Source organism: Eretmochelys imbricata, chromosome 2 (genome assembly GCF_965152235.1).
Source record: "Eretmochelys imbricata isolate rEreImb1 chromosome 2, rEreImb1.hap1, whole genome shotgun sequence".
In the NCBI taxonomy this organism is placed as follows: domain Eukaryota; kingdom Metazoa; phylum Chordata; order Testudines; family Cheloniidae; genus Eretmochelys; species Eretmochelys imbricata.
The window spans coordinates 43469821-43485583 of NC_135573.1; the positions used below are offsets into that span (position 1 = coordinate 43469821).

The following is a 15763-nucleotide window of genomic DNA, read 5'->3' on the forward strand; positions in this document are numbered from 1 at the left end:
AACAGAAGTCTTGTAAGTAAGATGTTGGAAGTAATTTTCCAGCTTTATTCAATACTAGTGAGGCCTCAGCTGGACTACTGTGTCCAGTTTTGGACACCACACATTTTTCTTAATGTGGATAAATTGGAGGGCAATAAACGTTTAGGAAAACCTGACGTATAGGAAAGGTTAAAAATACTGGACCTGTTTAGTCTTGAGAAAAGTAGACTGAGGGGGAACCTGATAGTCTTCAAAGGCCGTTATAGAGGATGGTGTTCAACTGTTCGCCTTGTCTGCAGATGGTAGGACAAGAAGTAATGGGCTTAATCTGCAGCAAGGGAGAGTTAGGTTAGATATTAGGAAAACCTTTCTAACTATAAGCATAGTTAAGCACTGGAATAGGCTTCCAAGGAAGGTCATTGAATCCCTGTCATTGGTTTCTAAAAACAGGTTAGACAAACACCTGTCAGGGATGGTGTAGGGCATACTTGGTCCTGCCTCAGCACAGAGGGCTGGACTAGCTGAGCTCTGGAGGTAACTTTCAGCCCTACATTTCTATGATTCCCTCAGTTATCTTACTAAAATGTCAGCTGCAAATGGTATAATTAGATTGATATTAAAATTAACATCCATAGCCTTTAGAGCAGCAGGACCCAAACCTTTGAAGGCTGTGCCCCCCTTACTCCATCTATTCCTCCTCCCCCCCTCCCCCCCACACACACCGGGGCTGGGGCGGTGGCCATTGCTCGAGGTAAGGGGGGGCAGGGACAGGGGTAAGGGGGCCAAGGCTGGGGGTGGATCTGGGGCTGGGAATGGGGTTGTGGCCAGGGGCTGAGGCTGGGGGTGGGAGCAGGGGTGGAGCTGCAGCCAGGCTGCGGTAAGGGTCAGGGCTGGGAGCGGAGCCAGGCCGAGGCTGGGAGCTGGGGATGCGGCTGGAGGCACAACCAGAGCAGTAGATGGGGGTGCAGAGGGGCTGGGTGGTGCTCCCTCCCTGTCCCCCATGGGGGCTGGCCCAGGCCCTGCCGCATCCCCCCGGACGTTCCTCTACACCCCCTTAGGAGGGTGGGGTATGCCCCACAGTTTGGGGACCTCTTCTTGGGAGTCAACATTAATTGAGATGAATAGAAGAAGTGTAAACCTATTGCAAGAGTGCAAGAGCTATTGTTTCAGTCTGTGTCTATGACTCAGAGAGAATACTATGTTCGTTCAGTAAATTTGCTTCACAACTGTAAATGCTAGAAACTTTTTTTTAACATGAAAGCTTAACTTCTTAGAAATTGGTGGGATGGAGAGAGAGATATAAACACAAGTTGGTTTTATTGCTGTTATTTTTATTACACTGATATAGCTATTGTTAGACTGCAACTAAGTGACTTTACCATTTTTCCTCTACCCCTTCATTCTGGATCCATTATACCTTTGATAGCTGCTCTTCATCCTCTCAGTTCCTAATCTCTGGTTGGGAAGAGAACAGTTTTCTCAAAAATAAATGCCTAAAGCTCTGTAATAAGCTGGCACAGAATGAAGCAGGAGCAAACAAAGCATGAGTTTACCTCTCATATGTTTCTGATGTCATGTAACTACTTCTTTTAAATCAGAGAAGCAGGAGTGAGCAATACTATTTTCTTCCCCATCCTCTATACAGTTGTAGATGAGACATTAGTCTATAGGGTATAGAATCAAGTTTAATTTTATTATAACAATGGTTTGTAAAAATTGCAGTAGAGCCAATGATGAGAGGTTATCAGCCAGATGGCTTGTTTGTTCATTAAAATCTGTGTGCTGGTTCTTGATCTTGTCTTTCTCTGATGCTTTCTGTAATCATAATGAAAATATTGACAAGCTTATTTTTTTTTAGTACCTTTTCAAAAAGTCATGCAGCTACCACAGATTAATCTTTTTTAATAGGAAAAAGAATGTAATCCAACTTGTGATGAATGTGAGGAATCCAATCTTTATGAAGGTTTAAGAGATATTTTCCCACAAGATTATACCTCCACCACTTTCACTGAAACTGACTCAGGAAAATTACAGGTCCTGGCAAAGCTGTTGGCAGCGATCCGTGAACTCAGCCCTTCTGAAAGGTGAGAGAGAAGAAAGGTAGGAGAGACATATGAGCTACTTTTGAATTTAGATGATCCCTTTGATTTTCCCACTTGCTGTTTTCACACAAACATGATGCCAAAATATTTACCCTTAGGGATCTGTCACTCCCACAGCTACCAAGCATACTTATTCATACGTACATGTATTCTACTCTACAGCTTTGCCTCTTGTTAAAATTATTAACATAGGAATTACAGCTGGTGGACACTTATCCAAGTTTCTGTTTTTGTTATTTCTGGACAGTTATCTGGTTGTTTTCTTTTTCATGCTGAGTTCTACCAACTAAGCAGATGTCTCACACTGAAACTACCGTTCTGTGACATACTGCCTGTTACTTGCATAGACTTTCCAGCACTTTGTGTCCCTTCGGGTAATCATTTAATGTGCTCAGTATTTTAAACTGTTCAATAAAATATTTTTTAATTACTAGACTGAACTCTCTCCCATATAGTCATGTTTATGACTAGCTATCATTCAGGGTTTTCCTTCTACTCCATTTTAGGAGATGTTAGCTGTCTATAAGTTCCTTTTCAAAAGAAAATGTCGGGAAGAAGCACTCCCCAGTGTGTCTGTACAAAGGGAGCTGCTGTCTCCTCCTACTGTTAATTGATAGCAGAGGTTTTCAAACTGTGGGGTATGCCCCCCTAGGGGGGCACAAAGGAACATTCAGTGGGGCAAGCAGGGATGCCAGGCAGCTTGGGCATCAGCCCCATGCAGCAGGGCATGGGGAGGAAGCACCACCTCCACACACTATTTTTCAAATTTTTTGAGCTGAGCCCCTACTTTGAGTTAAAAGAAAAGGAGTACTTGTGGCACCTTAGAGACTAACCAATTTATTTGAGCATAAGCTTTCGTGAGCTACAGCTCACTTCATCGGATGCATACTGTGGAAAGTTTAGACGATCTTATTATATACACACAAAGCATGAAAAAATACCTCCTCCCACCCCACTCTCCTGCTGGTAATAGCTTATCTAAAGTGATCACTCTCCTTACAATGTGTATGATAATCAAGTTGGGCCATTTCCAGCACAAATCCAGGTTTTCTCTCACACAGCCCCCCCCACACACACACAAACTCACTCTCCTGCTGGTAATAGCTTATCCAAAGTGACCACTCTCCTTACATTGTGTATGATAATCAAGGTGGGCCATTTCCAGCACAAATCCAGGGTTTAACAAGAACGTCTGGGGGGGGGGTAGGAAAAAACAAGGGGAAATAGGCTACCTTGCATAGTGACTAAGCCACTCCCAGTCTCTATTCAAGCCTAAGTTAATTGTATCCAATTTGCAAATGAATTCCAATTCAGCAGTTTCTCGCTGGAGTCTGGATTTGAAGTTTTTTTGTTGTAAAATAGCGACTTCCATGTCTGTAATCGCGTGACCAGAGAGATTGAAGTGTTCTCCGACTGGTTTATGAATGTTATAATTCTTGACATCTGATTTGTGTCCATTTACTCTTTTACGTAGAGACTGTCCAGTTTGACCAATGTACATGGCAGAGGGGCATTGCTGGCACATGATGGCATATATCACATTGGTGGATGTACAGGTGAACGAGGCTCTGATAGTGTGGCTGATGTTATTAGGCCCTGTGATGTTATTTAGTTCTCGTCCCCTAACGCCCCTACTCTACTTGCGCTATATTGATAACATCTTCATCATCTGGACCCATGGAAAAGAAGCCCTTGAGGAATTCCACCATGATTTCAACAATTTCCATCCCACCATCAACCTCAGCCTGGACCAGTCCACACAAGAGATCCACTTCCTGGACACTATGGTGCTAATAAACGATGGTCACATAAACACCACCCTATACCAGAAACCTACTGACCGCTATTCCTACCTACATGCCTCTAGCTTTCACCCTGACCACACCACACGATCCATCGTCTACAGCCAAGCTCTGCGATACAACCCCTCAGACAGAGACAGACACCTACAAGGTCTCTATCAAGCATTCTTACAACTACAATACCCACCTGCGGAAGTGAAGAAACAGATTGATAGAGCCAGAAGAGTTCCCAGAAGTCACCTACTACAGGACAGGCCTAACAAAGAAAATAACAGAACGCCACTAGCCGTCACCTTCAGCCCCCAACTAAAACCCCTCCAACGCATTATTAAGGATCTACAACCTATCCCGAAGGATGACCCAACACTCTCACAAATCTTGGGAGACAGGCCAGTCCTTGCCTACAGACAGCCCCCCAACCTGAAGCAAATACTCACCAGCAACCACATACCACACAACAGAACCACTAACCCAGGAACCTATCCTTGCAACAAAGCCCGTTGCCAACTGTGCCCACATATCTATTCAGGGGACACCATCACAGGGCCTAATAACATCAGCCACACTATCAGAGCCTCGTTCACCTGCACATCCACCAATGTGATTTATGCCATCATGTGCCAGCAATGCCCCTCTGCCATGTACATTGGTCAAACTGGACAGTCTCTACGTAAAAGAGTAAATGGACACAAATCAGATGTCAAGAATTATAACATTCATAAACCAGTCGGAGAACACTTCAATCTCTCTGGTCACGCGATTACAGACATGAAAGTCGCTATTTACAACAAAAAAACTTCAAATCCAGACTCCAGCGAGAAACTGCTGAATTGGAATTCATTTGCAAATTGGATACAATTAACTTAGGCTTGAATAGAGACTGGGAATGGCTTAGTCATTGTGCAAGGTAGCCTATTTCCCCTTGTTTTTTCCTTACCCCCCCCCCCCCCCCGACGTTCTTGTTAAATCCTGGATTTGTGCTGGAAATGGCCCACCTTGATTATCATACACAATGTAAGGAGAGTGGTCACTTTGGATAAGCTATTACCAGCAGGAGAGTGAGTTTGTGTGTGGGGGGGGTGTGTGTGTGAGAAAACCTGGATTTGTGTTGGACATGGCCAACCTTGATTACCATACACATTGTAAGGAGAGTGATCACTTTAGATAAGCTATTACCAGCAGGAGAGTGGGGTGGGAGGAGGTATTTTTTCATGCTTTGTAAGTATATAATAAGATCTTCTAAACTTTCCACAGTATGCATCCGATGAAGTGAGCTGTAGCTCACGAAAGCTTATGCTCAAATAAATTGGTTAGTCTCTAAGGTGCCACAAGTACTCCTTTTCTTTTTGCGAATACAGACTAACACAGCTGTTACGCTGATACTTTGAATTATAATTTTTGGTTGTGTGCCCCCCACAACCCTGACAGGCTAGGTGGCCCACTGAGGTGAGTCGGGGATGGAGGTGGCTCTCCCTCCCTGAGCCCCACCATGTGGGGCTGGCCCAAGCCATCTGGCCTTGCCACCTCCCCCCCGAATATTCTGCTATGCCGCCCTAGTGGGGCGTGCACCCCAGTTTGAAAACCTTTAAAAGCTGTTGCTAAATGGAAGGCAGAAACCTGGGGCGCATGCGTAATATGTGATCTGCCCCCAAATGCCCCTCTACCCCCCATGTTGCCTCTGTCTATTTCAGACAGGTACATGGTAGACTACATTATTTGGAAAGGGGTACGCAGCCTAAAAAGTTTGAAACCCACTGATTTACAGCTTGTGCGGAGGCATTACTTTGTGACAAGTCTTACTGCTTCAGTTAGACCTCTTCCCCCTTCCCCATTTAGTACAATCTTCCCCAGAGATTAAAGGGGAAGTTTGCAAATCTCTGAAACCAAGTGATTCTGGAGTAGGGTGACCAGATAGCAATTGTGAAAAAACGGGACGGAGGGTGGGAGATAATAGGTGTCTATATAAGAAAAAGCCCCAAAAAACAGGACTGTCCCTATAAAAATGGGACATCTGGTCACCCTATTATGGAATAATAAGTGTATCAGATAAAACATTGATGTAGTAGAAGTAAGTGGGAGATCAATAGCTCAAAAGACCTGGAGACCAGTTTACCAGAAATATCTGTAATATTTACAAAGTCATTTGCCCTCCTTTTTCCCTCATCCCATTTTATCCAAACCCCAGCTTGGGGAGGAGGAATTTTCTTCAGATGAATGCCCCCATTTAGCTCATCTGTAATTCTCCTACTCAGAAATCTCTCAAATTGTGTGGTGATGTTCACAGTAGCTTTTTCTTTAAGTGGAGCCACATACAGGTGCATATAGTTCCTCTTACGAGACCTAGTTTGTGTAAGTAGAAATTTTATAATCCAGTCTCTGTGCTTGGTCCTGTTTGTACATTAAGCAAAATCCTGTTGAAAAAATAACTTTAATAATTTATTTGAATGCTTCACAGTAGGTCTGACATGTCTTTATTTGCAATGTCAAATATTTCATTTTTAAAGAGAGGTGAGTAAAGTCAGGCTGATGTGCAATTTTTGTCTGAGTTGTGATTTGATTTCTTCAGTTGTCTACAATAAATAAATATAATGCTTCATTAGATTTAACTACTTATGCACAACATAACAAGTTCTTTGTTTCTCTGATTGACAGAATTGTGTTGGTATCTAATTATACACAGACATTGAATATTTTGCAAGAGATGTGCAAACATTATGGATACTCTTATACAAGACTTGATGGACACACTCCTGTCTCCCAGAGGCAACAGATTGTGGATAGTTTTAATAATAAATTCCGTTCAGCGTTTATCTTTTTGCTGAGTTCGAAGGCTGGCGGTGTAGGTCTGAACCTTGTTGGAGCATCTCATTTAATTTTGTATGACATTGACTGGAATCCAGCCACAGATATTCAGGTTTGATACAGTTATGTGTATCAGGGACGGGATGTGGACCAAATGGGGTTTTAATTGATGAGGAGATAGATTCTAAAATGTCAGACCTTAAATCTCTCACTGGTCCATTATTGAATATTGCTCAGCCTGCATCTAGACAAGTGTAGTTATGTGGGGAAGGAGAATGTTTAAATTAGCTTTGTCTCCATATCAGAAACACATCTGAAGGATTTTCCATGCAACTTTATCCATATCGATCAGCCGTTGGGTCTCTTTGTATTGTGACATTCAGCCAGGAGATGCTTGTCTCTAGTTTGAATAGTCAGGGTAAAATTAAATTAGAACAGCTGATTGGGATAAACAAGGAGCATAAAGTGTAGGGGAATAAATCTCTGGTCTCCCTGGAGGGGTTTCTTATAAGGCCCAGTCTTCTGTTGACTTTGATTTTCTAGTAGAATGGCCATCATCTCTTTCTTATGTTTCCCAAAAGAAAATGAAATTAAAACTGATCATTTTGTGTGATGTGTGCTGGTGAAGAGGGAACTCAGCTACATCTGAGCTGGGGGGGGGGGGGGGGTCCTGAGTAGCATGAAGAGAGGGACAAAATCAAATGGCAGCAGATGTTACAAAAAAAAAATAAAGTTACTGCTATTCTTGTAATGATTGTGGTAGCTCTGTGGGTATTGTTTTATCTGGCATAAGAGTGCTTGGATAAAACTTTTTTTTAACAAATTTTAAATGTCTTTAAAAAAAATTTCTTACAATTTCAATAAATCGCCTCAGATTGTACAGTAATGGTAATTGCCTATCACCTGCATGGAACTCAGAGGCTTTGCTCTTGTTCCTGATCTTCATCAGCACCATCATGTGGTCACTTGTCGTATTGCTTGAAACACAGTCTAGTAAAATCAGCCACAAATATTACAGCTTGCTAAATATTGAAACTTGTGCTTTGTGCACATATGCTGAATATGTACTTGTAACCCTTAAACTGTTGCCAAAAATTAACTTAAGTGGACGCTGTCAAGTAATTTTTTTAGATTTAAAGGTTTTGTGCAAAAACTGATTTTCCAAACCCAACTGAAATGGATGTTTTCACTGTTTTTATAAATATTGAAAAAAAGTATTGGGGGTAGGAACTTAAACGCCTGTGCAGTGTTAGAAATCTAAATCCAATAGAGTCATGCTAATACCTGAAAACCACAAGTGAAACTAGGGCTAGCAGAAATGAAATTTCATGTGGTAATCTAGGCAAGGTGAGAGGCAGAGAGTAAATGTTAGAAGCAAATTAGATTTTAAAAATTTTTCAGATTTAATAACCTAAGAACTTGATTAGAAAAGAATAAACGTTTTAGCTAATGTTCTTTGTGTAATGAGAGTTCAAATAACATCATTACCTTTTTATCTTCTTTAGGCAATGGCCAGGGTGTGGAGAGATGGTCAGAAACACACTGTGCATATTTACAGACTGCTAACTACAGGTCAGAAATATTATAAATGTAAATGCTACTCTAACATAGGCTGGAGGGAGGCAAATCTTGGCAAGTATAAGAAGAGGGTGGGGAACTTTTGGAAATCGCATAAACATGTGGCTTGGCTTTGCTTTGCTTTGCTTATACTGGCATTAGAAAAGGTTCAGAGAAGGGCAACTAAAATGATTAGGGGTTTGGAACGGGTCCCATATGAGGAGAGATTAAAGAGGCTAGGACTTTTCAGCTTGGAAAAGAGGAGACTAAGGGGTGGATATGATAGAGGTATATAAAATCATGAGTGGTGTGGAGAAAGTGAATAAGGAAAAGCTATTTACTTGTTCCCATAATATAAGAACTAGGGGCCACCAAATGAAATTAATGGGCAGCAGGTTTAAAACAAGTAAAAGGAAGTTCTTCTTCACACAGCGCACAGTCAACCTGTGGAACTCCTTGCCTGAGGAAGTTGTGAAGGCTAGGACTATAACAGGGTTTAAAAGAGAACTGGATAAATTAATGGAGGTTAAGTCCATTAATGGCTATTAGCCAGGATGGGTAAGGAATGGTGTCCCTAGCCTCTGTTTGTCAGAGGGTGGAGATGGATGGCAGGAGTGAGTTCACTTGATCATTACCTGTTAGGTTCACTCCCTTTGGGGCACCTGGCATTGGCCATTGTCGATAGACAGGATACTGGGCTGAATGGACTTTTGGTGTGATTCAGTATGGCCCTTCTTATGTTCTTATGCTTTGCTCTGATTATTCTTTTAGTAACTGAAGGTAATACTCCAACATTTCCAATTATGCAATTATCAGGTAAGTGGAATCTACCTTTAGAAATACTGGTCCAAAATTAATCTTATGTATATGATGTTTTTCAATGCAGGATCAATAGAAGAAAAGATCTATCAGAGACAGATCAGCAAGCAAGGCCTTTCTGGGGCAGTTGTAGACCTTTCCAAGACATCTGAACACATCCGTTTTTCCATTGAGGAACTTAAAAATCTCTTTATACTACATGAAGATTCCAGCTGTGTTACCCATGACCTGCTTGAGTGCAACTGTATGGGAAAGAAAGACCATCAAAGTGAGCTTTCTGTTCTTTATCTCTTTGGCACTTGCAGGGTTGGTCCATCCATTTCCAGTGACACCCATTACAAGAGGATTAAAGTAATGAAATTCTTTATTGGATCCTCATGATATTGCCTTATGCCTGATTTTATTTTCAAATCCACAGGACCCTTTCATCAGCTGATGATGAGAAAAGATTCCTTCCTTGAACTAATGACCTCTACTTTTAACAGCCTCTTAAATCCCTAAACCAATCAGGGCAAATTGGACTAGTGACAATGGTTATAATCAGGCAAGATAATTTATGAAACTCAGAGAAAGAAAGTATCAAGAGCAAGAATGATTAGATGATACAAACAAGGGACTAGATTATCAATTGGTGTAAATCACTGTTGCACTATTGATTTGGCTGGGACTGTACCAGCTTACATCAGTCGAGGATCTGGCCAAAGGTGTAGTAGTGCCCAAAGTACAGACAATCATTTGCGGCAAGGTCACTGTCTAAAATTGGAGAAGAGTGATTAGAACAGTCAGCAGAAAGGCGCAAAAATAGACCCCCTAGCTTCTGTCTGCCCTATACCAAGGATACAAATAGTACCATCTCCACTAGTGTTCCTAATACCTCCCTTTCCACTCTTTCTTTGTGGTGTGGTGTTAATACCTTTTTGCATATAGCTGATTTAAATTAGGGATAGGATTTTTTGTTTTCATTTTTTTTTTTGAAATGTCTTAATCTTGTTTTCATTAAGGTTGCTCTCCATCAGGTCTAACCTTTATGACAGACCCAGCGTCTAAGAAACAGGTGCATCTGTTGCCCCAATAAGTTCCCTTCTTCTGATGGGCATGAGACGCTCATCTATAATAGCGCTACTAGTGTGATAATGGGGCAAATGCGGATCTCTTCTAAACAGACACTCTGCTATCATAGTAATGAGAAATATCTACAACATTTTTAAATTGAATTTTAACAGCACTAAGTAAAAATGCAGGTGGTGAGAATTATTCTTCTAAAATCCTCCAAAGTCTTCCATCTAAATGTGTGTCTTCTTACCAGCAGATGCAGACAGGAAATTAAGCAATTAAAAAAGGGGTTGACCCTGTTTGGTTGTTTATATGTTTCCAGCAGATAGACTAGAGTTTTGCTCATTTCTCCTCTCCTCCCCTTCTCACCTAAAGTCTGGACGAGGTTGTATAGTTAAGATAGGGTGCTTTTATAGTGAAGAGTTTTTTGTTTTTCACTTTACTTTTGGTTAAAGCACTCTGACAAGCAATCCACTGATTTCATTGTCTTTGTGTTCTTTTCATGGCTGAAAAGCTGGAGCTTCAGTTCTTGAGAGGGAAATGGAGCTCATGTGAGCTGGTAAAATATACCTAGAGGATCCAGCTCAATGTTTTCTATGGGCACTCGTGCAGGGCCTGTTTTTTACCTAGTATCCTGATAGTGACTTGATCAAGAGATACAGTTACAGGAGTATTGTAGACCTTCCCAGAGGGAAAAAAATTGCGTGCACACCCTGATTTTGTCCAAGTAGTTATGGAGATGTCAGAGAGTGCAAGCTGTTTGCATTATGCTTCTCATATAGAGTTCTGCCAGTTTTTTCCCATCCCAGGGATGAAAGGGAATACTCTGACAAGGGTAAGCATATAAGCAGCCACACAATTAGATAGAGTAAGATGCAAGAGCCAAAAAATACCATTACAGAAATACTAAAGGTGGATGCTGGTCTGAGGTTACTGGGGTGGGTCGGTGTAGGGGTTCATGAGCTGAGGGGTATTTGTCAGGCTGGTGGAGAGGGGTGCCTGGGAGAGGAAGAGGAGGGGCAGGCTGGTTGGGGGGTGCCTGGAAGAGGAGGGGCAGGATCGTGGCAGGTACCTGGAGGGGAAGAAGAGGGGCAGGCTGGTGTGGAGAGGATAGGATTGCCACGTGTCCTGTTTTTGACCAGAATGCCTGGTCGAAAAGGAACCCTGGCAGCTCTGGTCAGCACCGCCGACCGGGCTGTTAAAAGTCCAGTCAGCGGTGCAGCAGGGCCAAGACAGGCTCCCAGAAACAGCGGCATGGTCCTCTCCAGCTCCTATGCATAGGGGCAGCCAGGGGGATCTGCACGCTGCCCCCGCCCCAAGCATCGGCTCTGCAGCTCCCATTGGCTGGGAACTGCAGCCAGTGGGAGCTGCGGGGGCAGTGTGCAGAGCCGCCTGGCTTCGTCTCTGCATAGGAGCCAGAGGGGGGACATGCCTTCTGGGAGCCGCTTGAGGTAAGCGCCACTCAGAGCCTGCACTCCTGACCCCCTCCCACGCTCTGACCGCCTGCCTCCGCCCTGATCCCCCTCCCGCCCTTCTGCACCCCATACCCCCCAGCCCCACCCCAGAGCCCTCACCCCCAGGCAGAGCCTTCAACGCCCCCCACACCTCAACCCCTTGCCAGAGCCCTGATCCCTGTCCCACCCTCCCAACCCCTCAGTCCCAGCCCATAGCACCCTCCTGCACCCCAATCACCTTATCCCCAGCCCCACCCCAGAGCCCTCACTGCCAGCCAGAGCCCTCATCTCCCCCCCCACTTCCGCCCCAGCCCTGATCCCCCTCCAGCCTTCAAAACCCCTCAGTCCCAGGCTGGAGCACCTTCCTGCACCCCAAACCCTTCAGCCCCAGCCCTACCCCAGAGTTTGCACCCCCAGCTGGATCCCTCAACATCCCCCCTGCGCGTAACCCCTGCCCCAGTCCAGAGCCCCCTCTCACTCTCTGAACCCCCCAGCCTGGAGCCCACTCCTGCCCCCCAAATCCCTCATCCCTGGCCCCACACCAGAGCCCACATCCCCAGCCGGAGCCCTCACCCCCCTACACATCCCAACCCCCTGCCTGAGCCTGGTGAAAATGAGCGAGTGAGTGAGGGCAGGGAGAGCAAGAAACAAAGGGACTCGGGATGTAGTGAGTGGGGGCAGGGCCTCAGAGGATGGGCGGGGCAGGCTGGTTGGAGGAGGAAGGGCAGGCTGGTTTGGGGTACGTCTGGGAATTGAAGAGGACGGGAACGTTCACCGCTCGCTACTTCCTCTACATCACAGAATTGTGGGAGATGCTGAGCTGCAGAATGGAAAATTTCTTAGCAGTGATTTTCTCCCGGCTAGCAGCATCTCCCACAATTCTTCCTATCCTGTATGGCTTTATTAACCAAAGAACAACATTTCATTTCTATATCTACAGTTTGTGGGCCAAGTAGCCCACTGTACATAGTTCTCTGGTTGGGATTCAGGTTATTGTTACTCCTATTCTAAGACGTTCTCCACAGCTCTGGAATGACTCCTGGCAGGAAGCCAGAAAAGGGGGTCGTAGCAGCACAAGCTGCAACACTGAACCACTTCCAGAACTGCAGAGAAGAGGGGAATAGCCCATGTGTCACAGAATTGCAGGAGATGCTGCTAGCAGAAAGGAAATGATCAGATAAGAAACTTTCCATTCCATCTACTTGTACCAGGACTTGTACTCTGGGCTGGCAGAGGGGGATTTTTGAGAAATAAAATTAACAAGTAATTTACGTTTTTGTGTATGTGTGGCTTGTATTGGTGTAGAAGGTTGCACTTGCTGTTCTGGAAAATACAATACTGATCCAGACTGAGAATTTTCTTGGTAGTTCTCAATCTCTGTTTCACTTTATCACTTTTCAGATCCTTCTTCAGAAAAGCTCTCTGTGTATAGAGGTTGCCAGCTTGGACAACATCATGAGAGGGCTGATTCAAAGAAACCTCTTTCTATGTCGCAGCTGATGCAATGGAAACACTTTTCGGGGCAGCACCAGACTCTTGCTGATCCCTTCCTTGAAAGAATAAAGACGAGTATTTCTTTTATTTTCCAGAATGTAACCAATCCAGCTACTCCCACTCCATAAAACTAAATTATTTTTCCATGTACATGATGTGCCTTGTACTCACTGGTGCCAGTCTTCAAAGAAAAGTAAAGTATGCAGATGCCTTTATGTTGCTGCCAAAACTCAGTGTTTTTACGAGGAGGTTTCTGTGTAAATGTACAGCTGTTGATGTTTTTTGTAAAGTTAGAGAGATACCATCAGATTAAAAGTAACTTATTAGTAAATAGTTATAACTGAAAGAATTTTAAAAATTTAATTTGCTTTTCAACACATCTGCTGGTTTGGTATAATAATTAGTAGTGGTTTAAACTATTTTACACAACCTCCTAGTTAGGCCCAAACTACCTGACAGTTTTCTTTCAATGATAATAATACATTAATAATAATAATACAGAGATGACAACTTAGCTGGATGTTAGAAGGTACATTAGGCTATAGTATATATGTGATGTTTACAAATCTCTGACTGGATTTGTCTCTGCACCTGTAAAGATAATGGGCCTGATTCACCACTACATTACTCCAGCTTTACCCCAATATAACTCATGGTTTCAGTGGAGTTACCCCAGCATAAAACTAGAATAGCATAGTGGTCCATCAGACCCAGATTCTGAGACCACAACTTAATTGTGCTTGACCATCTTTTATAAGAAACAGCAGTGCACGGTGCATTTAGTTGGGGAAATTAACATTCTGTGGTTCCCAGCTATACTCAATGCAGGTGCATGTTATTTCTATCTAAATAGATATGGCGAACATATTTTTCTGAATCTCAAAGCATGCATACAATGTAATTGCAGTATAATATTAGGATGATGATTTGTTTCTTTATGTGATCAGGCATAAGAATCTGAAATAGCAATTATAGCTTTAAAAATACCTTGTGTGGTATCTCAGCTATGCAATTCCTCTCTATAAGAAGAATATTTTATTCACAAATGTGAAAAATGGAATCTTATGAACAAAAATGTGGCATTATTTCCAGGAATACTAGAAGTGTATAGAAAGTGAAATCACTTTTAATAAAATTAAAATTGTAATTTGGAATTCATTGGTATTTATTTATTTGTATTGTGGTGGTGCTGAGGGGCCCTAATCATTGATCAGTGTGTTACGTGCTGTATAAAGACAGAACAGTTGGTAACTATGTTAGGTTTCTGGAGTGTCCACTATAAAGCCCAACCTGCAGGAAATAACTAATTGATTTGTCCTCCATTTTAGTTGTTCACAACATTTAGGGCTCCCATCGCCCTGGTTCCCACTGACTCCACCGTGAATCTATTTTTGATGCACCTGTCATGGTATTTAAGTGCAGAGAACTAATGACAGGAACAAAGAAAGCACTGAACTTTCTAAATGCAATGATTTTGGGTAGTCTAAGTAGGGGAGGGAAGTGAGAGATTGAGGGGGGCACTAAAATGTAAACACTTTAAAAAGACAAGTTCTGTTGGTGTGTGAGTCTATGTCCTCCATTGAGGATCAGAATGAAATAACCTGGTGCAAATTCTCTATGGTCAAAACCTTTTATTCTTCCGCATGATCAGTTTATTTTGGTTAATATGCACCCAGATGCTCAGTAACAGTCTAGGCCGCTACTGGCTAGAATTCCAGCTCAGCTCTATGCCAGCTGAGAGTTCCCCTGTTGGGGGTGGGAGTTCTCAGCTGGCATAAAGCAGGAGAGCTGGTTTCTGCACCTACCACTTTCTGTTCTGGTGTGTAAGCATGTAGGGGAACTCTTCTCCTTTACACCAATCCTCAGATGGCATATAGTGTCTTGGGCCAAGATCCTCAAAGATATTTAGGCTGGAAGTTAGGAGCCTAAATAATTTTGAGGATCTGTGCCTTAGACCCCAAACTCCACTACCATAGATTAAATCAGCTACACTGCTGCTCTGTCACAGCAGGGCAAAGTGTGCCACAGAATCAGCAAGACATAACAGGCACCCTGCCACACCTACTCTAGACAAACAGGGCTTGGATGCAGAAGAGAATCTACCCTATTATTCCTGGTACAGTACATATTGCTAAAGAGACTCAAATGCACCATGTTTTGGATTGGGGATTACCCTGATTTCAGGGGGGCACATGTTTGTTTTATTACAAAAATTGTTTGTCTCCATTAAGCTCAGCTCCAAGTGACTGGTTTTCCTGATTCCAGCTTTACTCACCCTGGTTCACATCTTCTTTAATTCAGGTGATGGCAGTGTTGTCTCCCACACATACACATGAACTACCTCATTGTTCATTCATAAATTGAGCGTCCAAGTAAAAATTTCTTATGCTTCTATTCAGTTAATACTGCTGCTGGCGGAGCAGACTAAAACTCAGGAGTTTCTAAAATGCCAGATTCAAACAATCTTTGCCAATTGCCGTGGGTTATCATCAGGAATTTGCAAAGTGAGATTTCAGCTTTTGCAGGCCAAATGCATGTGGAAGGAGAGTCGTTCATTCATGTGCTTTCCATGGAATGAAACTTTGATGTAAACTGTGTTTTTCTGTTCATACGCAGTTTAAATAACTGATATGTTGTCGTGTGACCATCTGGGAGGCTGTACAAAGTAACGAGAGGAAACAACTGCTCTACCTTAAAGAGG

At 43.1% G+C, this 15763-nt stretch overlaps 1 protein-coding gene across 1 annotated transcript in view; it reads left to right on the forward strand.

The window, feature by feature from the left end:
• Window positions 1–14148, forward strand: part of RAD54B (RAD54 homolog B) — a 122993-nt gene extending 108845 nt beyond the window's left edge. Inside the window, exons 11-15 of the mRNA XM_077810008.1 lie at window positions 1888–2063; window positions 6536–6797; window positions 8191–8257; window positions 9129–9329; window positions 12970–14148. Coding sequence (XP_077666134.1) covers window positions 1888–2063; window positions 6536–6797; window positions 8191–8257; window positions 9129–9329; window positions 12970–13190 — 927 coding nt within the window. The 3' untranslated portion in view covers window positions 13191–14148. The remainder of the gene's footprint in view (window positions 1–1887; window positions 2064–6535; window positions 6798–8190; window positions 8258–9128; window positions 9330–12969) is intronic.
• Window positions 14149–15763: the final 1615 nt, after the last annotated feature.